Source organism: Pleurodeles waltl, chromosome 5, assembly GCF_031143425.1.
Source record: "Pleurodeles waltl isolate 20211129_DDA chromosome 5, aPleWal1.hap1.20221129, whole genome shotgun sequence".
NCBI classification, from domain to species: domain Eukaryota; kingdom Metazoa; phylum Chordata; class Amphibia; order Caudata; family Salamandridae; genus Pleurodeles; species Pleurodeles waltl.
In genome coordinates this window covers 1,867,889,967-1,867,916,999 of record NC_090444.1, presented here as the reverse complement: position 1 = coordinate 1,867,916,999, position 27,033 = coordinate 1,867,889,967, and the positions used below count along the sequence as shown (strand labels likewise).

General features: G+C 51.8%; 1 protein-coding gene across 2 annotated transcripts in view; it reads left to right on the top strand.

The window, feature by feature from the left end:
• Positions 1 to 27,033, top strand: part of LOC138296905 (phosphofurin acidic cluster sorting protein 2-like) — a 617,149-nt gene that overhangs the window by 192,160 nt on the left and 397,956 nt on the right. For both annotated transcript variants that reach the window (XM_069236419.1, XM_069236418.1), the window contains exon 3: positions 14,398 to 14,487. In XM_069236419.1, coding sequence (XP_069092520.1) covers positions 14,398 to 14,487 — 90 coding nt within the window. The remainder of the gene's footprint in view (positions 1 to 14,397; positions 14,488 to 27,033) is intronic.

The window sequence follows — 27,033 nt, the reverse complement described above, 5'->3', positions numbered from 1 at the left end:
TGTGGTGATATTGCTATTCTTAGACAGGAGATTAGCGCCACATCCACAGGACTCCAAAGGGAAGTAGCTGGACTGGGACAGAGAATGGACCCGGTGGAACGCCTTGACGCACAGGTGGAAGACCTGGACCGCTACAGGCAGGAACGCCTTGACGCACAGGTGGAAGACCTGGACCGCTACAGGCAGGAACGCCTTGACGCACAGGTGGAAGACCTGGACCGCTACAGGCAGGAACGCCTCACACTTCAAGAGAGTAATCGTGAACTGCAATACCAGCTGGATGATCTCGAGAACAGGTTGTGGCGCTCCAACATATGTACAAGGGGGGTCCCCAAGAAGACAACACCAGGGCCACTGGAAGACTTCGTGCAACGCTTGTTTCAGCATGTTGCCCCAGCACTCAAAGACCAAGAGATAATACAGGACCACACGCACAGAGTGGGCTTTCGGTCACAGGCCCCGGGTCAGGCGCAGGACAAACTCACGTGTCTTCATTACTACAAACAAAGAGAACAAACCGTGGTTTGAGTAGTCAGCTTTGAGGGCCACAAAATATACTTATTTCAAGATCTCCCACCATTAACGTTGCAGCGCCGGTGAACGCTGCGACCCACCACCAGCCTGCTCCAGGTGAGGGGAATTCGATACAGATGGGGTCACCCCTCCATACTGCAATTCATTTGCCAAAATGAACTGCGCCTTATTAGGGCACTGGAAAAAGCTGAATCTCTGCCAGACATGGCTAAGGCGATTAATCAACCCCCCCACAAAGATCCAGATCGACCACCACATTAGGAAGCGGTGGACTGGGACGCGAGACTAGACAACGTAACAATAGAGTCCATAAACCAACCAACTACGAAAGCAACAGGGAGAGGGCAAACCTACTGTGCAGCCTACGGCGTCGGGACTGTACCTCGGACACTGAAGTAGAACCATGAGGCCAAATGGAGGGGACATACATGGAGGAGGTGAGGGGGCGATATGGATGAGAAGCCGCCCGTCTCACCTTTTCGCTGTCTCTTCCCTTCCGCTTGGGCCCCATACAAGGGGAATTCGGGCTCCATGGACGGGCGCATACCGTTACTCAGGAACAATGCAGATGGACAGATGAGATGACGGCAGAGTCTCCACAAGGTGGAGAAACAGGAGACGAGAAATGACCTGGTGCATGAAGGTGCCCCCCTCAATGAACATGGTATAGCTTCCAGGCCGGGAGCTAAGTTAATGTTTGTTTCTTGGTTTGTATTGTTTCCTGTTTTGTTACTTAACTTAACTGCATCGTATTGTTGGACTCTGGAAAGAACACCGCTAATCACCAATTTCTTTAAGCACAGGCCAGACACCCAAGGCAACCTCATCCTAAATATTCTGACACACATGAATGTCCTTTGAAGTAATTAGCCTCAATGTTCGAGGCCTCAATGCTCCAGTGAAGCGGCGAGCCCTCATCTCATACCTCAGAGAATCTAATTGTGACATATGCTTACTACAAGAGAGGCATTTGCTGTGAGCAGACTGGAAGAGGCTGAAATCCCGCTGGTTCAACCGTCCAGTCCACTCGGGACCGGGGAAGCAGGAAGGTGTGGCAATATTATTGACCACACACTTCCCCGGGAAAGTGTTGGGCACCCAGGTGGAGAGCAAGGGTAGGCTTATCTCCTTACACATAGGCATCCATGGGTACAACATAACTATGGCATGTATATACGGGCCTAATGAGAGACAGGAGGGGTTCCTCCTGGAGGCCATCAGCCAAATGCTCACAACAAAGGACACTGACGTCTTGAGGAGAAGCGACTTTAATGTGGTTCCTGATGCCCTCATGGACAGATCAGTACAACGCTACGGGCAGACGGGAGCATATTCGGTGGGCTTTCGACACTGGTTGCAGGAAGTGGGCCTAACAGATGTATGGCGCACTTGTAACCCAACGCAACGGGAATACACATTTTTCTCGGCTTCACATCAGACATATTCAAGACTTGACCACTTCCTGGTCACCCCCAGCCCTCTACACGCAATCACACAGACCACAATTGGAGTGGCAGCCCTCTCCGATCACGCCCCAACTACACTGCAATTCACAGTACCAGCCCGAGACGGAGCATTAGGTTGTGGAGACTCAACACCAAGCTTCTTAGTCATGCAGAGGTGTACACGGAGACAAGAGACATGATTACGTCTTACTTAGCCCTTAATGACATACCAGAGACTTCAGTGGTCGGAATATGGGAAGCACTAAAGGCTGTGGTGAGTGGCCACTTTATGTGGGAATGGTTGTGTGTATGCATGTGTGTGAAGGGGGGGCTTGAATGTAGGGGGCCAGGTGGGTAACTGGAGAGGAAAGGGGGGGGACCTCTATCAGTGAGAGGGAAGGAATTCCCTGTCACTGATATGGCCTACCGCCATGGTTTTCATGGCGTTACTAATGCCCCGAAAACCATAGTGGTAGGTGGGGTCATAATCCCGCAGGCAGCACAATGGTGGCCGCCGGGCTGGAGATGGATATCTCCAGCCTGGCGGCTGTTACCGCCTTGGCGTCGGAGTGGTACATTGGTGAGATGGCTTCAGCCAACCTGCCAATGTCATAATATGGTGGTAAGTACCACCAGCCTGTTGGCGGTACTTACCGTCACATTATCGCCGACCGCCGGGGTCGTAATGACACCATAGACACTAAAGATTTAATTCCAACTTGGAAGAATCACATGCCAAATCCTTGTTGTCGTGCGCAAGGAGACAAACAGGAGACAATTGTACACATGACGTGTCTCTGTCCGGCAGTTATGACCGAAAGAAAATCACTTTTAAAACCAATATTGAGGAAATCCGAAGCTGCAGGCAAGCCGTAACCACCTGGTGAGTGGCTCCTCTGTTCCTCTAACTTGTTACGGAACAAAGTTTATAAAACCAGCATTAAAGCAGCTCAGTGGCACTGGCTCCGAGGTTGGATGAGGTCAGCATGTACCGTAAAAGCAGACAGGGACCAAGGCTTGTTTGCACTGGTGACTGTTCTTGCACAAGGCACGTGCCTCACAGTGCTGGGATGGAGCATGGACTAGCTGGGCAGAGATTTCACATTTAGGAATGGTCAGTACGTACTGTAAATACTCTGAGCTCACGGAAGAACATTAAGACAATAGAGAAGCATATCCTGGGCTCAATGGGGCATTTTCAGTTCACAAAATGAACAGGACTGTTTTAGAGTCCCAGATTTATGTGGAAAGGCATGATCTCATGAAGGGACAGGGACAGAAGAAGCCACCACCTAAGAGTGTTCACTGAGGAGATAATCTTTCAAATCAATGAAGAACTGCAAGTGACCTCTAGAAAATCTTGTGTCGCAGATTTCTTGGACTTCGTATTCGGAGTGCCCATGTACCTTAACCAGTTGTGGATCTAAAAACTCCCTTTGGAAAAGATCAGTAACATACAGCTGGATCATCTAAGAGGTGCATAGTTGAAAACATAAGTTACTGGATACATTTGTAATTTGGAGTCGCAAAAAGGACCCAGAAAGCGACATCTTAATTTAAATGTTAGAGATCGACCTAAAAGAAATCTGGAAGATAACCAAACTTGATCCACAGAATACTAGGTCTTAGAATATCTTCATGCTGATTTGCAGTGTTGGTCACTATGGGGGTCATTCCGACCCTGGCGGTCATAGACCGCCAGGGCCAGGGACCGCGGATGCACCGCCAACAGGCTGGCGGTGCATCCAGGCCAATTCTGACCGCGGCGGTAAAGCCGCGGTCAGAAAAGGGAAACCGGCGGTTTCCCGCCGGTTTTCCCCTGGCCTGAGGAATCCTCCATGGCGGCACTGCAGGCAGTGCCGCCATGGGGATTCCGACCCCCTTCCCGCCAGCCTGGTTCTGGCGGTTTTGACCGCCAGAACCTTGCTGGCAGGAACGGGTGTCGTGGGGCCCCTGGGGGCCCCTGCAGTGCCCATGCCAAAGGCATGGGCACTGCAGAGGCCCCCTAACAGGGCCCCACAAAGATTTTCAGTGTCTGCATAGCAGACACTGAAAATCGCGACGGGTGCAACTGCACCCGTCGCACCCTTTCCAGTCCGCCGGCTCCATTCGGAGCCGGCATCCTCGTGGAAGGGGGTTTCCCGCTGGGCGGGCGGGCGGCCTTCTGGCGGTCGCCCGCCGGCCCAGCGGGAAACTCAGAATTACCGCGGCGGTCTTTTGACCGCGCTGCGGTATTCTGTCGGGGGAACTTTGGCGGACGGCCTCCGCCGCCCGCCGAAGTCAGAATGACCCCCTATATCTTTCCTTTTCTAGATTCTCAAAGACAATTTGTTTTTGTTCTTTCAGTCAATCAAAAAACTCAGTAGCTGCTAGAACCACTGGATGAACACAAGTGAAATTCATGTGGATAAATGTCTTGAATGCAAAAAACGTGAGATCTTTGTAGCATTGTTCTATGAGAATTTGAATCAGACCTACATAAATTGGCCAATTGTTCTACATGGCATTGCAATAACAGCATAATTATTGTTCAGTACACCAATTAGATCTTTTTATTTGTCCATTCGCTTGAGAATGGTAGCCAGATGACAATGCCTTCTGAATGCCAGAAGCAGAACAGTGTGCCTTCCAGAAATGAGAAATATATTGAGATTCCTGTTCACAAATTATTGTGCACAGAAGATAATGCAAATCTGGGCTGGGCTATGGTTCCAGCAGATGGAATATTTTGAATAATTTGAACTTTCTGTGTGACTGAAGCTCGCACTGCTGCACCCTTTGTGTGTGTGTGTGTGAGCAAAGCTTCCACCATTGCTGTACCCTTTCTGCATATGAGTGACATTTGCACTGCTGCTATGCTGTTGTACCCTTTCTGCTTGTGAGTGGTGTTTGCACTGCTGTACCCTTCTGCACGAGTGAAGCTCACACTGCTATTTACTCTTTCTTCATGTGAGTGAAGCTTGCATTGCTGATGCTGCACCCTTTTTGCGTGTGAGTGGTGCTTGTACTGCTGTGCTCTTTTGCGTGTGGATGAAGCTTGCACTGCTCTGGTACTGCTGTACCCTTTCTTCATGTGAGTGAAGCTTGCATTGCTGCTGCTATACCCTTTCTATGTGTGAGTGAAGCTTGCACTGTTGCTGTACAATTTCTGCATGTGTGAATGAAGCTTGCACTGCTGCCTTATTGGGCTTGTGTGAGAAAGTAGCCTCTTTCTAGCCTTGTTACCCCCACTTTTGGCCTGTTTGTGAGTGTATGTCAGGGTGTTTTCACTGTCTCACTGGGATCCTGCTAGCCAGGGCCCAGTGCTCATAGTGAAAACCATATGTTTTCAGTATGTTTGTTATGTGTCACTGGGACCCTGCTAGTCAGGACCCCAGTGCTCATAAGTTTGTGGCCTATATGTATGTGTTCCCTGTGTGGTGCCTAACTGTCTCACTGAGGCTCTGCTAATCAGAACCTCAGTGGTTATGCTCTCTCTTTACAAATTGTCACTAACAGCCTAGTGACCAATTTTACCAATTTACATTGACTTACTGGAACACCCGTATAATTCCCTAGTATATGGTACTAAGGTACCCAGGGTATTGGGGTTCCAGGAGATCCCTATGGGCTGCAGCATTTCTTTTGCCACCCATAGGGAGCTCTGACAATTCTTACACAGGCCTGCCACTGCAGCCTGAGTGAAATAATGTCCACGTTATTTCACAACCATTTTACACTGCACTTAAGTAACTTATAAGTCACCTATATGTCTAACCTTTACCTGGTAAAGGTTGGGTGCTAAGTTACTTAGTGTGTGGGCACCCTGGCACTAGCCAAGGTGCCCCCACATGGTTCAGGGCCAATTCCCCGGACTTTGTGAGTGCGGGGACACCATTACACGCGTGCACTACATATAGGTCGCTACCTATGTGTAGCTTCACAATGGTAACTCCGAATATGGCCATGTAACATGTCTAAGATCATGGAATTGCCCCCTCTATGCCATCCTGGCATTGTTGGCACAATCCCATGACCCCACGGGTCTCTAGCACAGACCCGGGTACTGCCAAACTGCCTTTTCAGGGGTTTTACTGCAGCTGCTGCTGCTGCCAACCCCTCAGACAGGTTTCTGCCCTCCTGGGGTCCAGCCAGGCTTGGCCCAGGAAGGCAGAACAAAGGACTTCCTCAAGAGAGAGGGTGTTACTCCCTCTCCCTTTCGGAAAATGGTTTTAAGGCAGGGGAGGAGTAGCCTCCCCAGCCTCTGGAAATGCTTTCATGGGCACACATGGTGCCCATTTCTGCATAAGCCAGTCTACACCGGTTCAGGAACCCCTCAGCCCTGCTCTGGTGCGAAACTGGACAAAGGAAAGGGGAGTGACCAATCCCCTGACCTGCACCTCCCCTGGGAGGTGCCCAGAGCTCCTCCAGTGTGCTCCAGACCTCTGCCATCTTGGAAACAGAGGTGCTGCTGGCACACTGGACTGCTCTGAGTGGCCAGGGCCAGCAGGTGACGTCAGAGACTCCTTCTGATAGGCTCCTTCAGGTGTTGCTAGCCTATCTTCTCTCCTAAGTAGCCAAACCTTCTTTTCTGGCTATTTAGGGTCTCTGCTTTGGGGATTTCCTTAGATAACGAATGCAAGAGCTCATCAGAGTTCCTCTGCATCTCTCTCTTCACCTTCTGCCAAGGAATCGACTGCTGACCGCACTGGAAGCCTGCAAAACTGCAACAAAGTAGAGAAGACGACTACTGCAACTCTGTAACGCTGATCCTGCCGTCTTCTCGACTGCTTTCCTGGTGGTGCATGCTGTGGGGGTAGTCTGCCTCCTCTCTGCACTAGAAGCTCCGAAGAAATCTCCCGTGGGTCGACGGAATCGTCCCCCTGCAACCGCAGGCACCAAAGAACGGCATCACCGGTCCCCTGGGTCTCCTCTCAGCACGACGAGCGAGGTCCCTTGAATCCAGCAACTCTGTCCAAGTGACTCCCACAGTCCAGTGACTCTTCAGTCCAAGTTTGGTGGAGGTAAGTCCTTGCCTCCCCACGCCAGACTGCATTGCTAGGAACCGCGTCTTTTGCAGCTACTCCGGCCTCTGTGCACTTCCGGCGGAAATCCTTTGTGCACAGCCAAGCCTGGGTCCACGGCACTCTAACCTGCATTGCACGACCTTCTGAGTTGTCCTCCGGCGACGTGGGACTCCTTTGTGTAACTTCGGGTGAGCACTGTTTCACTCCTCTTCGTAGTGCCTGTTCCGGCACTTCTGCGGGTGCTGCCTGCTTCTGAGAGGGCTCCTCGTCCTGCTGGGCGCCCCCTCTGTCCCCTGACGCAATTGGCGACATCCTGGTCCCTCCTGGGCCACAGCAGCATCCAAAAACCCTAACCACACGACTTGCAGCTAGCAAGGCTTGTTTGCGGTCTTTCTTCAGGAAAACACTTCTGCACGACTCTCCACGGCGTGGGGCATCCATCCTCCAAAGGGGAATTCTCTAGCCCTTGTCGTTCCCGCAGAATCTTCAGCTTCTACTGTCCAGTAGCAGCTTCTTTGCACCCACAGCTGGCATTTCCTGGGCATCTGCCCATCTCTGACTTGCTTGTGACTTTTGGACTTGGTCCCCTTGTTCCACAGGTACCCTCGTTTGGAAATCCATTGTTGTTGCATTGCTGATTTGTGTCTTTCCTGCAGAATTCCCCTATCATGACTTCTGTGCTCTTTGGGGAACTTTAGTGCACTTTGCACTCACTTTTCAGGGTCTTGGGGTGGGCTATTTTTCTAACCCTCACTGTTTTCTTACAGTCCCAGCGACCCTCTACAAGGTCACATAGGTTTGGGGTCCATTCGTGGTTCGCATTCCACTTTTGGAGTATATGGTTTGTGTTTCCCCTATCCCTATGTGTCCCCATTGCATCCTATTGTAACTATACATTGTTTGCACTGTTTTCTAATACTATACTGCATATTTTTGGTATTTTGTACATATATCTTGTGTATATTTGCTATCCTCATACTGAGGGTACTCACTGAGATACTTTGGCATATTGTCATAAAAATAAAGTACCTTTATTTTTAGTATATCTGTGTATTGTGTTTTCTTATGATAATGTGCATATGACACCAGTGGTACTGTAGGAGCTTCACTCGTCTCCTAGTTCAGCCTAGGCTGCTCTGCTAAGCTACCATTATCTATCAGCCTAAGCTGCTAGACACCCTATACACTAATAAGGGATAACTGGGCCTGGTGCAAGGTGTAAGTACCCCTTGGTACTCACTACAAGACAGTCCAGCCTCCTACAGCTTGTTTTGTGAAAGATTGAAGCTTGCAATGCAGCTGACTGAGCTGTATATTTTGTATGTGACTGAAGTGTGCACTGCTGCTACTGTATCCTTTCTGTGTGTGAGTGAAACTTGTACTGCTGTACCCTTTCTGTGTGAGTAAAGCTTGCACTACAGCTGCTTTGTGCTTGTTTGTGAAGAAGAGAAGCTTGTAATGCAGATAACCGAGCTCTGCACTTTCTGTGACTGAGCTTGCACTGCTGCACCCTTTGTGTGTGTGAGCAAAGCTTCCACCGTTGCTGTACCCTTTCTGCATGTGAGTGAAGCTTGCACTGCTGCTATGCTGCTGTCCCCTTTCTGCATGTGAGTGGTGTTTGCACTGCTGCACCCTTCTGCATGAGTGAAGATCACACTGCTACTGTACTGCTGTCCCCTTTCTGCATGTGAGTGAAGCTTGCACTGCTGCTATGCTGCTGTCCCCTTTCTGCATGTGAGTGAAGCTTGCACTGCTGCTATGCTGCTGTCCCCTTTCTGCATGTGAGTGAAGCTTGCACTGCTGCTATGCTGCTGTCCCCTTTCTGCATGTGAGTGGTGTTTGCACTGCTGCACCCTTCTGCATGAGTGAAGATCACACTGCTATTGTACTGCTGTACTCTTTCTTCATGTGAGTGAAGCTTGCATTGCTGATGCTGCACCCTTTCTGCGTGTGAGTGACGCTTGTACTGCTGTACCCTTTCTGTGTGGGTGAAGCTTACATTGGTGCTGCTATACCCTTTCTATGTGTGAGTAAAGCTTGCACTGATGCTGCACCCTTTCTGTGTGTGAGTGGCGCTTGTACTGCTGTGCCCTTCTGGGTGTGGATGAAGCTTGCAGTGCTGCTGTACTGCTGTACCCTTTCTTGTGAATGAAGCTTGCATTGCTGCTGCTATACCCTTTCTGTTTTTGAGTGACGTTTGCACTGCTGCTGTACCCTTTCTGTGTGGGTGAAGCTTACATTGCTGCTGCTATACCCTTTCAGTGTGTGAGCGAAGCTTGCCCTTCTGCTGTACCCTTTCTGCGTGAGTGAAGCTTGCATTGCTTCTGTACTGCTGTACCCTTTCTGCGTGTGAGTGATGCTTGTCCTGCTGCTGTACCCTTTCTGCGTGAGTGAAGCTTGTATTGCTTCTGTACTGCTGTACCATTTCTGCGTGTGAGTGATGCTTGTCCTGCTGCTGTACCCTTTCTGTGTGAGGGCAAAGCTTGCACTGCTGCTCTGCTGCTGTACTATTTCTCTATGTCAGTGACGCTTGCATTGCTGTACCCATTCTGTGTGAGCGAAGCTTGCACTGCTGTACCCTTTCTCTGTCATTGAAGCTTGCACTGCTGTACCCTTTCTGTGTGAGTGAAGCTTGCAGTGCTGTACACTTTCTGCGTGAGTGAAGCTTGCATTGCTTCTGTACTGCTGTACCCTTTCTGCGTGTGAGTGATGCTTGTCCTGCTGCTGTACCCTTTCTGTGTGAGGGCAAAGCTTGCACTGCTGCTCTGCTGCTGTACTATTTCTCTATGTCAGTGACGCTTGCATTGCTGTACCCATTCTGCATGTGGGTGGAGCTTGCACTGCTGCTGTACCCTTTCTGTGTGAGTGAAGCTTGCACTGCTGTACCCTTTCTCTCTCATTGAAGCTTGCACTGCTGTACCCTTTCTGTGTGAGTGAAGCTTGCACTGCTGTACCCTTTCTCTGTCATTGAAGCTTGCACTGCTGTATCCTTTCTGTGTGAGTGAAGCTTGCAGTGCTGTACCCTTTCTCTGTCATTGAAGCTTGCACTGCTGTACCCTTTCTGCGTGAGTGAAGCTTGCAGTGCTGTACCCTTTCTCTGTCATTGAAGCTTGCACTGCTGTATCCTTTCTGTGTGAGTGAAGCTTGCAGTGCTGTACCCTTTCTCTGTCATTGAAGCTTGCACTGCTGTACCCTTTCTGTGTGAGTGAAGCTTGCAGTGCTGTACCCTTTCTCTGTCATTGAAGCTTGCACTGCTGTATCCTTTCTGTGTGAGTGAAGCTTGCAGTGCTGTACCCTTTCTGTGTGAGCGAAGCTTGCACTGCTGTACCCTTTCTCTGTCATTGAAGCTTGCACTGCTGTATCCTTTCTGTGTGAGTGAAGCTTGCACTGCTGTACCCTTTCTCTGTCATTGAAGCTTGCACTGCTGTACCCTTTCTGTGTGAGTGAAGCTTGCAGTGCTGATGTATTGCTGTGCTGCTGTAACCTTTCTGCATGTGAGTGAAGCTTTCATTGCTGCTGAACTGCTGTGCCATTTCTGTGTGTTAGTGACGTTTGTACTCCTGCTATATTGCTGAACTGCTGAAACCTTTCTGCATGTGAGTGAAGCTTGCTCTTCTGCTGTACTGTTGCATCCTTTATGCGTGACTCTTGCCCTGCTGCTGTACTGTTGTACCCTTTCTCTGTGATTGAAGTTTGCACTGCTGCTGCTCTTCCTTTTCTGTGTGTAATGCTTGCCCTGCTGCTGTACTGTTGTACCCTTTCTGTGTGTGAGTGAAGCTTGTATTCTTGCTATATTGCTGTACTGCTGTAACTTTTCTGCATGTGAGTGAAGCTTGCCCTTCTGCTATACTGTTGCATCCTTTGTGTGTGACTCTTGCCCTGCTGCTGTACTGTTGTACCCTTTCTGTGTGTGAGTGAAGTTTACACTCTTTCTGTACCTGTTATGTGAGGAAGAGAGCTGTGCACTGCTGTACCTTTTCTGTGTGATTGAAGCTTGCACTGATGTCTTTTCTATGAGAGTGAAGCTTTCACTTCTGCCCTGTTGGCCTTGTTTTCTGAAAGATTGAAGCTTGCACAGCTGGTGCCGTACCGCTGCACCCTTTCTCTGTGTGAGTGAAACTTGAACTGCTGATTTACTGCTACATCCTTTATCTTTGTGAGTGAAGCTTGTACCCATTCTGTGTCAGTGAAGTTTGCACTACTGCTGTACTCGGGTCAGAAGGTCATGTACCTCCTTCTATGAGCACCTGATGAAGGTCAGGTATGCCCTGCTACGAGCACATGATGGAGGTCAGATATCTCCTGCTGTGAGCACCTGATGGAGGTCAGAAGGTCAGGTACGCCCTTCTTCAAGCACCTTACAGAGGTCAGAAGGTCAGCTAAGCTCTGCTCCGAGCACATGACGGAGGTCAGAAGAGCAGGGTACGCCCTGCTGCGAGCACCTGACGGAGGTCAGAAGGTCAGGGTATGCCCTTCTGCGAGCACCTGATAGCGGTCAGAAGGTCGGGTATGCCCTGCTGCGAACGCCTGTCGGAGCTCAGAAGGTCAGGGTACGCCCTTCTGCGAGCACCTGATAGAGGTCAGAAGGTCAGGTATGCCTTGCTGCAAACGCCTGACGGAGGTCAGAAGGTCAGGTATGCCCTGCTGCGAGCACCTGATAGAAGTCAGAAGGTCAGGTACGCCCTGCTGTGAGTGCCTCAAGGGGGTCAGAAGGTCAGGTACGCCCTGCTGCGAGCACCTGACGGAGGTCAGAAGGTCAAGGTATTCCCTGCTGCGAGAACCTGACGGAGGTCAGAATGTCAGGTATGCCCTGCTGCAAACGCCTGGCAGAGGTCAGAAGGTCAGGTACGCCCTGCTGCGAGCACCTGACAGAGGTCAGAAGGTCGGGTACGCCCTGCTGCGAGCACCTGATGGAGGTCAGAAGGTCAGGTATGCCGTGCTGCGAGCACCTGACGGAGGTCAGAATGTCAGGTATGCCCTGCTGCGAATGCCTGACGGAGGTCAGAAGGTCAGTTATGTCCTCATGCGAACGCCTGACGGAGGTCAGAAGGTCGGGTACGCCCTGCTGCGAGCACCTGATGGAGGTCAGAAGGTCGGGTATGCCTTGCTTCGAGCACCTAATGAAGGTCAGATATGCCCTGCTGCGAGCACCTGACGGAGGTCAGAAGGTCAGGTATGCTCTGCTGCGAGCACCTTACGGAGGTCTGCAGAGATTCCTTCGCTGAGGCCCTGCTGGTCATTGTGGTGCCTCCGTGCCTGGACATGCCTCCAGAAGTCGCCTGCTGTCCTTGGTCTGCAAAGTGTTCTTTGGTTTTAGGTGGAACCTGATCTTTGAAGCCACATGTGGACACAAATCTTATAGGTGGACATCACTTCAAATTCCTGAGCCACGTACCGACTGATCCTAACATAGTATATGGGAGGGGAGACCGCGAGGTGCTCCTCGGGGATACTGGTGGCCTCAGAGAGGGCAGAGGAGAGCTTGACCTGGTTGATGCAACCGCCTGTGAATAAAAACTATCTGAAGGGTTCACCCTCTCTGCCTGCCACAGGAGAACCTGGACCCTGCGGTGGCTGAAGAGGTCTCACAGTGTGAACGTCATCCCTTCTGTTCAGCTGGTGTCAGTCCTTGTGGAAGACAGACTTCACTCTGCAAGTGACCAGGTGTGGTGTGAGTTCTGGGATTAGTGTCGCCTGTCCTCATGATCTTTCAGGCTTGGGACCCCTGAGGTAGACCAGATTGGTCTCATTGTAACATGAGACCCCTGAGGGAGGCCTGCATGGTTTCACTGGAGGCATGGGACTCCGGACGTAGGCCAACATGATCTTAGAGACATGGGACCCCTGAGGGAGGCCTGCATGGTCTCACTGGGGCATAGGACCCCTGAGGAAGGCCTGCATGGTCTCATTGAGGCATGGGACCCTCTAAGGTAGACCAGCATGGTCTCATTGAGGCAATTGAGGCATGGGACCTCTGAGGTAAGCCAGACTAGTCTCACTGGGGTATGGGACCCCTGAGAAAGGCCAGCATGCTCACATGGGGGCATGGGGCCCCTGATGTAGGCCGGCATGGTCTCACTGGGAAATGGGACACCCCAGGTAGGCTTACATGGTCTCATTGGGGCATGGGACCCCTGAGGGAGGCTAGCATGGTCTCATTGGGGCATGGGACCCCTGATGTAGGCCAGTCTGGTCTCACTGGGACATGGGACACCAGAGGTAGGCCAGCATGGTCTCATTGGGGCATGGGACTCCTGAGGGAGGCCAGCATGGTCTAATTGGGGCACGGGACCCCTGAGGGAGGCCAGCATGGTCTAATTGGGGCATGGCACCCCTGAGGGAGGCCAGCATGGTCTCACTGGGGCACGGGACCCCTGAGGAAGGCCAGCATGGTCTTACTGGGGCATGGGGCCCCTGAAGGAGGTCAGAATGGTCTTTCAGGCACAGGACCCCTGAGGTAGGCCTGCAGCTCGCCATGGTCTCTGGCCTGCCCCTGGAGAGTGGGCACTCGAGCTGTGGTCACCTCTCGTGACCAGAGCAGACTTCTGCGAGGTGACTGGATCCCGCAGGGACCTCGAGGCTCTCAGCCAGGAGCAGTCACCTGTCACCAGATCACAGTGAAGAGGGTCACAAGCTCTTGTGAGAGATCCTGGTGAGTGGTGGCCTGAGGGTCTCTCAGACTCCCCGATCAGACCACTCAGAGTGCTGGTGAACATATTCAGAAGGACTGGTTTGTCTTGTCTGTCGCTGGACTGTGTCCGTGGCACAGGTTGAGCGGTTTGCAGTTACCCTGTCCTCGGACCTGAGTTCTAAGCGCTAAGACTGGGTGGTTTATGAATATGCACTGCTACATCAGTCCAGATGAGTGGAGGGCCTGCATGACCCAAGGTGAGGGTTGCAGATAGTGGTCTCCTGGCGACAGAGGAGACCTCAGTCCCTAGAGTGTGGCTCGGGGTGCAATACCATCGCTTTTTCTTAGCAGGAACAGTAGCGCCTAGAAGCAGAACAGCTACTTGATTTGGAGGTGGCACCATTCCAGCGTCTTCTTATTTATTCAGCGTGGACCTGTCCAGAAGGTAGGGGGCGCATTACCCAATTTGTGCTGAGTTTTACCCCTGTGTCCCCCATAAACGTTTAGATGATGGAGGCACCCTTAGGCAGCAGTCTTGAGTGTGACTTTGTGTGTCAGGTTTGGGTGGAGTCATGTCAGGGGTGCGGTAAATCTGAGGAGAGTATTAGAGTGAGCTACGTTTCTGTCCAGATAAGGCCCTTACCTGACATCAAGAGCGCCAAGAGGCCTCTTTAACATGCCTTTTGTTCAGTGTGATGAGCCTGCTCAAACCAGAATCTGGAGCAGTCATCATCTTTCCAGACTCTGCTTGTAAAAACAGTTCTGTGTTTCTGTGTTTCAGGGGTCCAAACGAGTGCTGAGGTCCAACGAGTATGTCCTGCCTCCTGGGGGCCTGATGGAGACGGGCCTGGAGCTCTCCTTTTCACTGCAGGTAAGATCCCCCTTGGTCTCAGCCCCTTGTTTAAGGAGGGTCCCCTGCTTCCAAGTAGGTGGTATTGCAGCCAGGTAGAACAACTGACCACTACACGTGCCCTCTTGTTACCGGCACAGAGCACTAGACACATCTCTGACCTGCACATAAACTGTATTGATGCTCATGGAGTGTAATGGCATCTGCGAGTACCAGGTGGTGGTGAGTGCCAGGAGATGGGGTCTGCGTGTGCCAGAAGATGGGGTCTGGGACTACCAGGTGATGGGGTCTGCGTGTGTTAAGTGTTGGGGTCTGCGTGTGCCAGGTGATGGGGTCTGTGTGTACCAGGAGATGGGGTCGGTGTGGTCTGCGTGTGCCAGGAGATTGGGTCGGCGTATGCCAGGAGAAGGGGTCGGCGTGTGCCTGGTGATGGGGTCTGCGTGTGCCAGGTGATGGGGTCCGCGTGTGTTAGGTGATGGGGTCCGCGTGTGTTAGGTGATGGGGTCTGCGTGTGCCAGGTGATGGGGTCTGTGTGTACCAGGAGATGGGGTCGGTGTGGTCTGCGTGTGCCAGGAGATTGGGTCGGCGTGTGCCAGGAGATGAGGTCGGCGTATGCCAGGAGAAGGGGTCAGCGTGTGCCTGGTGATGGGTTCTGCGTGTGCCAGGTGATGGGGTCTGCGTGTGCCAGGTGATGGGATCTGCGTGTGCCAGGAGATGGGGTCTGCATGTGCCAGGAGATGGGGTCTGCATGTACTAGGTGATGGGGTCTGTGTGTGCCAGATGATGGGTCCGTGTGTGCCAGCTGATTGGTTATGCGTGTGCCAGCTGATGGGGTCTGTGAGTATTAGGTGGTGATATCTGTGTGGACCAGGAGATGAAGCCTGTGTGTGGCATAAGGTGGAGTCTGTGAGTACTAGGTGATGAGGTCTGCGTGTGCCAGGTGATGGGGTCTGCATGTACCAGGAGATGGGGTCTGCGTGTGCCAGGAGATGGGGTCTGCATGTACTAGGTGATGGGGTCTGTGTGTGCCAGATGATGGGTCCGTGTGTGCCAGCTGATTGGTTATGCGTGTGCCAGCTGATGGGGTCTGTGAGTATTAGGTGGTGATATCTGTGTGGACCAGGAGATGAAGCCTGTGTGTGGCATAAGGTGGAGTCTGTGAGTACTAGGTGATGAGGTCTGCGTGTGCCAGGTGATGGGGTCTGCATGTACCAGGAGATGGGGTCTGCGTGTGCCAGGAGATGGGGTCTGCATGTACTAGGTGATGGGGTCTGTGTGTGCCATATGATGGGTCCGTGTGTGCCAGCTGATTGGTTATGCGTGTGCCAGCTGATGGGGTCTGTGAGTATTAGGTGGTGATATCTGTGTGGACCAGGAGATGAAGCCTGTGTGTGGCATAAGGTGGAGTCTGTGAGTACTAGGTGATGAGGTCTGCGTGTGCCAGGTGATGGGGTCTGCATGTACCAGGAGATGGGGTCTGCGTGTGCCAGGAGATGGGGTCTGCGTGTGCCAGGAGATGGGGTCTGCGTGTACCAGGTGATGGGATCTGCGTGTGCCAGCTGATGGGGTCTGCGTGTGCCAGGTGATGGGGTCTGCATGTGCCAGATGATGGTGTCTGTGAGTACCAGGTGGTGATGTCTGTGAGTACCAGGTGGTGATGTCTGTGTGCGCCAGGAGATGGGGTCTGCGTGTGCCAGGAGATGGGGTCTGCGTGTGCCAGGAGATGGGGTCTGCGTGTGCCAGGTGATGGGTCTGCGTGTACCAGGTGATGGGGTCTGTGAGTACCAGGTGATGGGAACTGCATGTGCCAGGTGATGGGTTCTATGTGTTCCAGATTACGGGGTCTGTGAGTACGAGGTAGTGATATCTGTGTGCACCAGGAGTTGGGGTCTGCGCGTGCCAGGTGATGGGTCTTCGTGTACCAGGTGATGGGGTCTGTGAGTACCAGGTGGTGATATCTGTGTGACCAGGTGATGGTGTCTGTGAGTACCAGGTGGTGATATCTGTGTGAACCAGGAGATGGGGTCTGCATGTGCCAGGTGATGGGGTCCGCGTGTGCCAGGTGATGAGGTCTGTGAGTACCAGGTGGTGGTGTCTGTGTGTACCAGGAGATGAAACCTGTGTGTGGTATAAGATGGAGTCTGTGAGTAGTAGGTGATGGGGTCTGCGTGTGGCATGCGTTTGCCAGGTGATGGGTTCTGCGTGTACCAGGTGATGGGGTCTGCGTGTGCCAGGAGATGGCATCTGCATGTGCCAGGTGATGCGGTCTGCGTGTGCCAGATGATGGGTCTGTGTTTGCCAGCTGATGGGGTCTGCGTGTGCCAGGTGATGGGGTCTGTGGGTGCCAGGTGATGGGGTCTGCGTGTGCCAGATGATGGGGTCTGTGAGTACCAGGTGGTGATATCTGTGTGCACCAGGAGATGGGGTCTGTGTGTACCAGGTGATGGGGTCTGTGAGTACCAGGTGATGGGATCTGCGTGTGCCAGGTGATGGGGTCTGTGTGTGCCAGGTGATGGGGTCTGTGTGTGCCAGATGATGGGTCTGCATGTGCCAGATGATGGGTCTGTGTGTGCCAGGTGATGGGGTCTGCATGTGCCAGGTGATGGGGTCTGCGTGTACCAGGTGATGGTGTCTACGTGGGCCAGGTGATGGGGTCTGTGTATGCCAGATTATGGGGTCTGTGAGTACCAGGTGGTGATATCTGTGTGAACTAGGTGATGGGGTCTGCGTGTGCCAGGTGAAAGGTCTGCGTGTACCAGGTGATGGGGTCTGTGAGTACCAGGTTGTGATATCTGTGTGTACCAGGAGATGGGGTCTGCATGTGCCAGGTGATTGGGTCTGTCAGTGCCAGCAGGTGATATCTGTGTGAACCAGGAGATGGGGTCTGCGTGTACCAGGAGATGGGGTCTGCGTGTGCCAGGTGATGGGGTCTGTGAGTACCAGGTGGTGGTATCTGTGTGTACCAGGAGATGAAGCCTGCGTGTGGCATAAGATGGAGTCTGTGAGTACTAGGTGATGGGGTCTGTGTGTGCCATGCGTCTGCCAGGTGATGGGGTCTGTGTGTACCAGGTGTTGGGGTCTGTGTGTACCAGGTGATGGAGTCAGCGTGTACCAGGTGATAGGGGCTGCATATACCAGGTGATGGGGTCTGCGTGTGCCAGGAGATGGCATCTGCATGTGTTAAGTGATGGGGTCTGCATGTGTTAGGTGATGGGGTTTGCGTGTACCAGTTGATGGGGTCTGCGTGTGCCAGGTGATGGGGTCTGTGAGTACCAGGTGATGGGGTCTCTGAATACAGGGCCTGTGAGTACCAGGTGGTGGTATCTGTGAGTACCAGGTGATGGGGTCTGTGAGTACCAGGAGATGAAGCCTGTGTGTGGCATAAAATGGAGTCTGTGAGTACTAGGTGGTGGTATCTGTGAGTACCAGGTGATGGGGTCTGCGTGTGCCAGGTGATGGGGTCTGTGAGTACCAGGAGATGAAGCCTGTGTGTAGCATAAGATGGAGTCTGTGAGTATTAGGTGATGGGGCCTGTGAGTACCAGTTGATGGTGTTTGCTAAGAGGTGGTGGGATTTGCGTGTGCCAGGTAATGCGGTCTATCTGTATCATGTGATGTGTGGATCTGTAAAATTATAATCCTTCTAGGGTTTTTACTTTACTTTTCTCAAGCACACAATGGGGGTCATTACAACCTTGGCTGTCGGTGGTAAAGTGGCGGTAAGACCGCCAACAGGCCAGCAGAAAAAAAAAAGGAATTATGACCACCACGGTCATCCGCCACTTCACCATTCCGACCGCCATGGTGGTGAGAACTGCTGGGCTGGAGATTGCGGTCTCCAGCCCGGCGGTCGTCACTAGACCGCCGACGGTATCAGGACCCTGCATACTGCCATGGATCTCAGGTGGTTGGGAACCGCCATGAGATCCATGGCGGTAGGCACTATCAGTGCCAGGGAATTCGTTCCCTGGCACTGATAGGGGTCTCCCCCACCCCCCACTACCCCCCACGGATCCTCCCCCAACACCCCCCACCCCCCTGCCACCCCCCAAAGGTGGCACAACCCCCCTCCCCACCCCGACCCCGAACATGCACATATACACACCCCTACACGCATACACCCCCAACATGCACATATACACACCCCTACACGCACACACCCCCAACATGCACATATACACACCCCTAAAGGCACACATACACCCCGACAACATATACCCACACACATACAAACAGACATGCACACCTTCTGACCCGCACACATTCTCCATACACACAGCACCCCCCGCACGAATACACTCACTCACCCCCTCTACACTCTCACACACACACCCCCATGCACGCACACAACACCCCCCAACCCCTTCCCTAACGGACGATCAACTTACCTTGTCGGTTGATCCTCCGGGAGGGGACGGGATCAATGGGGGCAGCTCCGCCACCAGAACACCGTCACCAGAACACCGCCACACCGAGTCATGGTACGTGATTCTGTGGGCGGTGTTCTGTTGACGTGGCGGTGGAGGTTGAGCAACCTCCACTTTCCCGCCATCCGCCAGTTTGGCTGCTGGCGGCGTTCCGTACGAAAAAGGGCGGCTGCCTGCCAGCGGTCATAATAGGCGGCGTCGAAGACCGCCACCACTGGCGGTCTTCAGCACGGTGGTACCTCGGCGGTCTTGCGATAAGACCGCCAAGATCGTAATGACCCTCAATGTCTGATATGTGAACAATCCTCAGAACCCCCCTCTCTCTCAAGCCCCCATCTCTCACCTGGTTTACATGTGACCTCAGATGCTGTCCAGACAGCACCAACGCATAAATTGACTAGTAAATGTCACAAATAACTCCGGTTTAAACCTAGATTTACCTTAGAAGAGGGAGCATCACATTGTACGTTCCGACACCTGCACACAATATATCAGCCCCCCCCCCTTATTTCACTCATGTCCCATGATTTGGGTATTTCACCCTCTGAAGGCCTCTTGCACAGCAGATACAGATCGTCACTCATGGGCATCTGTGGAGCATGCTGGGAACGTGTGAATGGCCTGGGTGTACATGCTAAAGTCCTGTGTATTCAGAGATTACCTCTGCATACATGTGAATGGCCTGGGTATACATGCTGAAGAGCGATCACCTCTGCATACATGTGAATGGCCTGGGTGTACATGCTGAAGAGCGATCACCTCTGCATACATGTGAATGGCCTGGGTGTATGTGCTGAAGAGCGATCACCTCTGCATACATGTGAATGGTCTGGGTGTACGTGCTGAAGACCGATCACCTCTTCATACATGTGAATGGCCTGGTTGTACATGCTGAAGAGCGATTACCTCTGCATGCATGTGAAAGGCCTGGGTGTACATGCTGAAGAGCGATCACCTCTGCATACATGTGAAAGGCCTGGGTGTACATGCTGAAGAGCGATCACCTTTGCATACATGTGAATGGCCTGGGTGTACATGCTGAAGAGCGATCACCTCTGCATACATGTGAATGGCCTGGGTGTACGTGCTGAAGAGCGATCACCTCTGCATACATGTGAATGGTCTGGGTGTACGTGCTGAAGAGCGATCACCTGTGTATACATGTGAATAGCCTGGGTGTACGTGCTCAAGAGCGATCACCTGTGTATACATGTGAATGGCCTGGGTGTACGTGCTGAAGAGCGATCACCTCTGCATACATGTGAATGGCCTGGGTGTACATGCTGAATACCGATCACCTCTGCATACATGTGAATGGCCTGGGTGTACGTGCTGAAGAGCGATCACCTCTGCATACATGTGAAAGGCCTGGGTGTACATGCTGAAGAGCGATCACCTTTGCATACATGTGAATGGCCTGGGTGTACATGCTGAAGAGCGATCACCTCTGCATACATGTGAAAGGCCTGGGTGTACATGCTGAAGAGCAATCACCTCTGCATGCATGTGAAAGGCCTGGGTGTACATGCTGAATACCGATCACCTCTGCATACATGTGAATGGCCTGGGTGTACATGCTGAAGACCGATCACCTCTGCATACATGTGAAAGGCCTGGGTGTACATGCTGAAGAGTGATCACCTTTGCATACATGTGAATGGCCTGGGTGTACATGCTGAAGAGCGATCACCTTTACATACATGTGAATGGCCTGGTTGTACATGCTGAAGAGCGATCACCTCTGCATACATGTGAATGGCCTTGGTTTACGTGCTGAAGACCGATCACCTCTGCATACATGTGAATGGCCTGGGTGTACATGCTGAAGAGTGATCACCTCTGCATACATGTGAATGGCCTGGGTGTACGTGCTGAAGAGCGATCACCTGTGTATACATGTGAATAGCCTGGGTGTACGTGCTGAAGAGCGATCACCTGTGTATACATGTGAATGGCCTGGGTGTACGTGCTGAAGAGCGATCACCTCTGCATACATGTGAAAGGCCTGGGTGTACGTGCTGAAGACCTATCACCTCTGCATATATGTGAATGGCCTGGGTTTACATGCTGAAGACCGATCACCTCTGCATACATTTGAATGGCCTGGGTGTACATGCTGAAGAGTGATCACCTCTGCATACATGTGAATGGCCTGGGTGTATATGCTGAAGAGTGATCACCTCTGCATACATGTGAATGGCCTGGGTGTACATGCTGAAGAGCGATTACCTCTGCATACATTTGAATGGCCTGGGTTTACATGCTGAAGAGTGATCACCTCTGCATACATGTGAATGGCCTGGGTGTACATGCTGAAGAGTGATCACCTCTGCATGCATGTCAATGGCCTGGGTGTACATGCTGAAGAGCGATCACCTCTGCATGCATGTGAAAGGCCTGGGTGTACATGCTGAAGAGCGATCACCTCTGCATGCATGTGAAAGGCCTGGGTGTACATGCTGAAGAGCGATCACCTCTGCATACATGTGAATGGCCTGGGTGTACATGCTGAAGAGCGATCACCTCTGCATGAATGTGAAAGGCCTGGGTTTACATGCTGAAGAGCGATCACCTCTGCATGCATGTGAAAGGCCTGGGTGTACATGCTGAAGAGCGATCACCTCTGCATGCATGTGAAAGGCCTGGGTTTACATGCTGAAGAGCGATCACCTCTGCATGCATGTGAATGGCCTGGGTGTACACGCTGAAGAGCGATCACCTCTGCATGCATGTGAAAGGCCTGGGTTTACACGCTGAAGAGCGATCACCTCTGCATGCATGTGAAAGGCCTGGGTTTACACGCTGAAGAGCGATCACCTCTGCATGCATGTGAATGGCCTGGGTGTACATGCTGAAGAGCGATCACCTCTGCATGCATGTGAAAGGCCTGGGTTTACATGCTGAAGAGCGATCACCTCTGCATGCACGTGAAAGGCCTGTGTTTACATGCTGAAGAGCGATCACCTCTGCATGCACGTGAATGGCCTGGGTGTACATGCTGAAGAGCGATCACCTCTGCATGCACGTGAAAGGCCTGGGTTTACATGCTGAAGAGCGATCACCTCTGCATGCACGTGAATGGCCTGGGTTTACATGCTGAAGAGCGATCACCTCTGCATGCATGTGAAAGGCCTGGGTTTACATGCTGAAGAGCGATCACCTCTGCATGCATGTGAATGGCCTGGGTTTACATGCTGATGAGCGATCACCTCTGCATGCATGTGAATGGCCTGGGTGTACATGCTGAAGAGCGATCACCTCTGCATGCATGTGAAAGGCCTGGGTTTACATGCTGAAGAGCGATCACCTCTGCATACATGTGAATGGCCTGGGTGTACATGCTGAAGAGCGATCACCTCTGCATACATGTGAACGATCACCTCTGCATACATGTGAAAGGCCTGGGTGTACATGCTGAAGAGAGATCACCTCTGCATACATGTGAAAGGCCTGGGTGTACATGCTGAAGAGCGACCACCTCTGCATACATGTGAATGGCCTGGGTGTACATGCTGAAGAGCGATCACCTCTGCATACATGTGAAAGGCCTGGGTATACATGCTGAAGAGCGATCACCTCTGCATACATGTGAATGGCCTGGGTGTACATGCTGAAGAGCGATCACCTCTGCATACATGTGAAAGGCCTGGGTGTACATGCTGAAGAGAGATCACCTCTGCATACATGTGAATGGCCTGGGTGTACATGCTGAAGAGAGATCACCTCTGCATACATGTGAATGGCCTGGGTGTACATGCTGAAGAGAGATCACCTCTGCATACATGTGAATGGCCTGGGTGTACATGCTGAAGAGCGATCACCTCTGCATACATGTGAATGGCCTGGGTGTACATGCTGAAGAGCGATCACCTCTGCATACATGTGAAACACCTCTGCATACATGTGAATGGCCTGGGTGTACGTGCTGAAGAGCGATTACCTCTGCATACATGTGAATGGCCTGGGTGTACATGCTGAAGTTCTGTGTATTCAGCGATTACCTATGCATACATGTGAATGGTCTTGGTGTACAAGCTGAAGAGCGATTACCTCTGCATACATGTGAAAGGCCTGGGTGTACATGCTGAAGTTCTGTGTATTCAGCGATTACCTATGCATACATGTGAAAGGCCTGGGTGTACGTGCTGAAGAGCGACTACCTCTGCATACATGTGAATGGTCTGGGCGTACATGCTGAAGAGCGATTACCTCTGCATACATGTGAAAGGCCTGGGTGTACATACTGACGAGTGATCACCTGTGTATACATGTGTATGGTCTGGGTCTACATGCTGAAGAGCGATCACCTCTGCATACATGTGAATGGTCTGGGTGTACATGCTGAAGAGCGATTACCTCTGCATACATGTGAATGGTCTGGGTGTACATGCTGAAGAGCGATTAGCTCTGCATACATGTGAAAGGCCTGGGTGTACATGCTGACGAGCGATCACCTCTGCATACATGTGAATGGCCTGGGTGTACATGCTGAAGAGCGATCACCTCTGCCTACATGTGAATGGTCTGGGTGTACATGCTGAAGAGCGATTAGCTCTGCATACATGTGTATGGCCTGGGTGTACATGCTGAAGAGTGATCACCTCTGCATACATGTGAATGGCCTGGGTGTACATGCTGAAGAGCGATCACCTGTGTATACATGTGAATGGCCGATCACCTGTGTATACATGTGAATGGCCGATCACCTGTGTATACATGTGAATGGCCTGGGTGTACATGCTGAAGAGCGATTACCTCTGCATACATGTGAATGGCCTGGTTTACATGCTGAAGAGTGATCACCTCTGCATACATGTGAATGGCCTGGGTGTACATGCTGAAGAGCGATCACCTCTGCATGCATGTGAAAGGCCTGGGTGTACATGCTGAAGAGCGATCACCTCTGCATGCATGTGAATGGCCTGGGTGTACATGCTGAAGAGCGATCACCTCTGCATGAATGTGAAAGGCCTGGGTTTACATGCTGAAGAGCGATCACCTCTGCACGCATGTGAAAGGCCTGGGTGTACATGCTGAAGAGCGATCACCTCTGCACGCATGTGAAAGGCCTGGGTTTACATGCTGAAGAGCGATCACCTCTGCACGCATGTGAAAGGCCTGGGTGTACATGCTGAAGAGCGATCACCTCTGCACGCATGTGAAAGGCCTGGGTTTACATGCTGAAGAGCGATCACCTCGGCACGCATGTGAAAGGCCTGGGTGTACATGCTGAAGAGCGATCACCTCTGCATGCATGTGAAAGGCCTGGGTTTACATGCTGAAGAGCGATCACCTCTGCATGCATGTGAAAGGCCTGGGTTTACATGCTGAAGAGCGATCACCTCTGCATGCATGTGAATGGCCTGGGTGTACATGCTGAAGAGCGATCACCTCTGCATGCATGTGAAAGGCCTGGGTGTACATGCTGAAGAGAGATCACCTCTGCATACATGTGAATGGCCTGGGTGTACATGCTGAAGAGTGATCACCTCTGCATGCATGTGAAAGGCCTGGGTGTACATGCTGAAGAGCGATCACCTCTGCATACATGTGAAAGGCCTGGGTGTACATGCTGAAGAGCGATCCCCTCTGCATACATGTGAATGGCCTGGGTGTACATGCTGAAGAGCGATCACCTCTGCATACATGTGAAACACCTCTGCATACATGTGAATGGGCCTGGGTGTATGTGCTGAAGAGCGATTACCTCTGCATACATGTGAATGGCCTGGGTGTACATGCTGAAGTTCTGTGTATTCAGCGATTACCTATGCATACATGTGAATGGTCTTGGTGTACAAGCTGAAGAGCGATTACCTCTGCATACATGTGAAAGGCCTGGGTGTACATGCTGAAGTTCTGTGTATTCAGCGATTACCAATGCGTACATGTGAAAGGCCTGGGTGTACGTGCTGAAGAGCGACTACCTCTGCATACATGTGAATGGTCTGGGTGTACATGCTGAAGAGCGATTACCTCTGCATACATGTGAAAGGCCTGGGTGTACATACTGACGAGTGATCACCTGTGTATACAAGTGTATGGTCTGGGTCTACATGCTGAAGAGCGATCACCTCTGCATACATGTGAATGGTCTGGGTGTACATGCTGACGAGCGATTACCTCTGCATACATGTGAATGGTCTGGGTGTACATGCTGAAGAGCGATTAGCTCTGCATACATGTGAAAGGCCTGGGTGTACATGCTGACGAGCGATCACCTCTGCATACATGTGAATGGCCTGGGTGTACATGCTGAAGACCGATCACCCCTGCATGCATGTGAAAGGCCTGGGTGTACATGCTGAAGAGCGATCACCTCTGCATGCATGTGAATGGCCTGGGTTTACATGCTGAAGAGCGATCACCTCTGCATGCATGTGAAAGGCCTGGGTTTACATGCTGAAGAGCGATCACCTCTGCATGCATGTGAATGGCCTGGGTGTACATGCTGAAGAGCGATCACCTCTGCATGCATGTGAAAGGCCTGGGTTTACATGCTGAAGAGCGATCACCTCTGCATGCATGTGAATGGCCTGGGTTTACATGCTGAAGAGCGATCACCTCTGCATGCATGTGAAAGGCCTGGGTGTACATGCTGAAGAGCGATCACCTCTGCATGCATGTGGAAGGCCTGGGTTTACATGCTGAAGAGCAATCACCTCTGCATGCATGTGAATGGCCTGGGTGTACATGCTGAAGAGCGATCACCTCTGCATACATGTGAAAGGCCTGGGTGTTCATGCTGAAGAGAGATCACCTCTGCATACATGTGAATGATCTGGGTGTACATGCTGATGAGCGATCACCTCTGCATACATGTGAATGGCCTGGGTGTACATGCTGAAGACCGATCACCTCTGCATGCATGTGAATGGCCTGGGTGTACATGCTGAAGAGCGATCACCTCTGCATACATGTGAATGGCCTGGGTTTACATGCTGAAGAGCGATCACCTCTGCATGCATGTGAAAGGCCTGGGTTTACATGCTGAAGAGCGATCACCTCTGCATGCATGTGAAAGGCCTGGGTGTACATGCTGAAGAGCGATCACCTCTGCATGCATGTGAAAGGCCTGGGTGTACATGCTGAAGAGCGATCACCTCTGCATGCATGTGGAAGGCCTGGGTGTACATGCTGAAGAGCGATCACCTCTGCATGCATGTGAATGGCCTGGGTGTACATGCTGAAGAGCGATCACCTCTGCATACATGTGAATGGCCTGGGTGTACATGCTGAAGAGAGATCACCTCTGCATACATGTGAATGGCCTGGGTGTACATGCTGAAGAGCGATCACCTCTGCATACATGTGAATGGCCTGGGTGTACATGCTGAAGAGCGATCACCTCTGCATACATGTGAAACACCTCTGCATACATGTGAATGGCCTGGGTGTACGTGCTGAAGAGCGATTACCTCTGCATACATGTGAATGGCCTGGGTGTACATGCTGAAGTTCTGTGTATTCAGCGATTACCTATGCATACATGTGAATGGTCTTGGTGTACAAGCTGAAGAGCGATTACCTCTGCATACATGTGAAAGGCCTGGGTGTACATGCTGAAGTTCTGTGTATTCAGCGATTACCTATGCATACATGTGAAAGGCCTGGGTGTACGTGCTGAAGAGCGACTACCTCTGCATACATGTGAATGGTCTGGGCGTACATGCTGAAGAGCGATTACCTCTGCATACATGTGAAAGGCCTGGGTGTACATACTGACGAGTGATCACCTGTGTATACATGTGTATGGTCTGGGTCTACATGCTGAAGAGCGATCACCTCTGCATACATGTGAATGGTCTGGGTGTACATGCTGAAGAGCGATTACCTCTGCATACATGTGAATGGTCTGGGTGTACATGCTGAAGAGCGATTAGCTCTGCATACATGTGAAAGGCCTGGGTGTACATGCTGACGAGCGATCACCTCTGCATACATGTGAATGGCCTGGGTGTACATGCTGAAGAGCGATCACCTCTGCCTACATGTGAATGGTCTGGGTGTACATGCTGAAGAGCGATTAGCTCTGCATACATGTGTATGGCCTGGGTGTACATGCTGAAGAGTGATCACCTCTGCATACATGTGAATGGCCTGGGTGTACATGCTGAAGAGCGATCACCTGTGTATACATG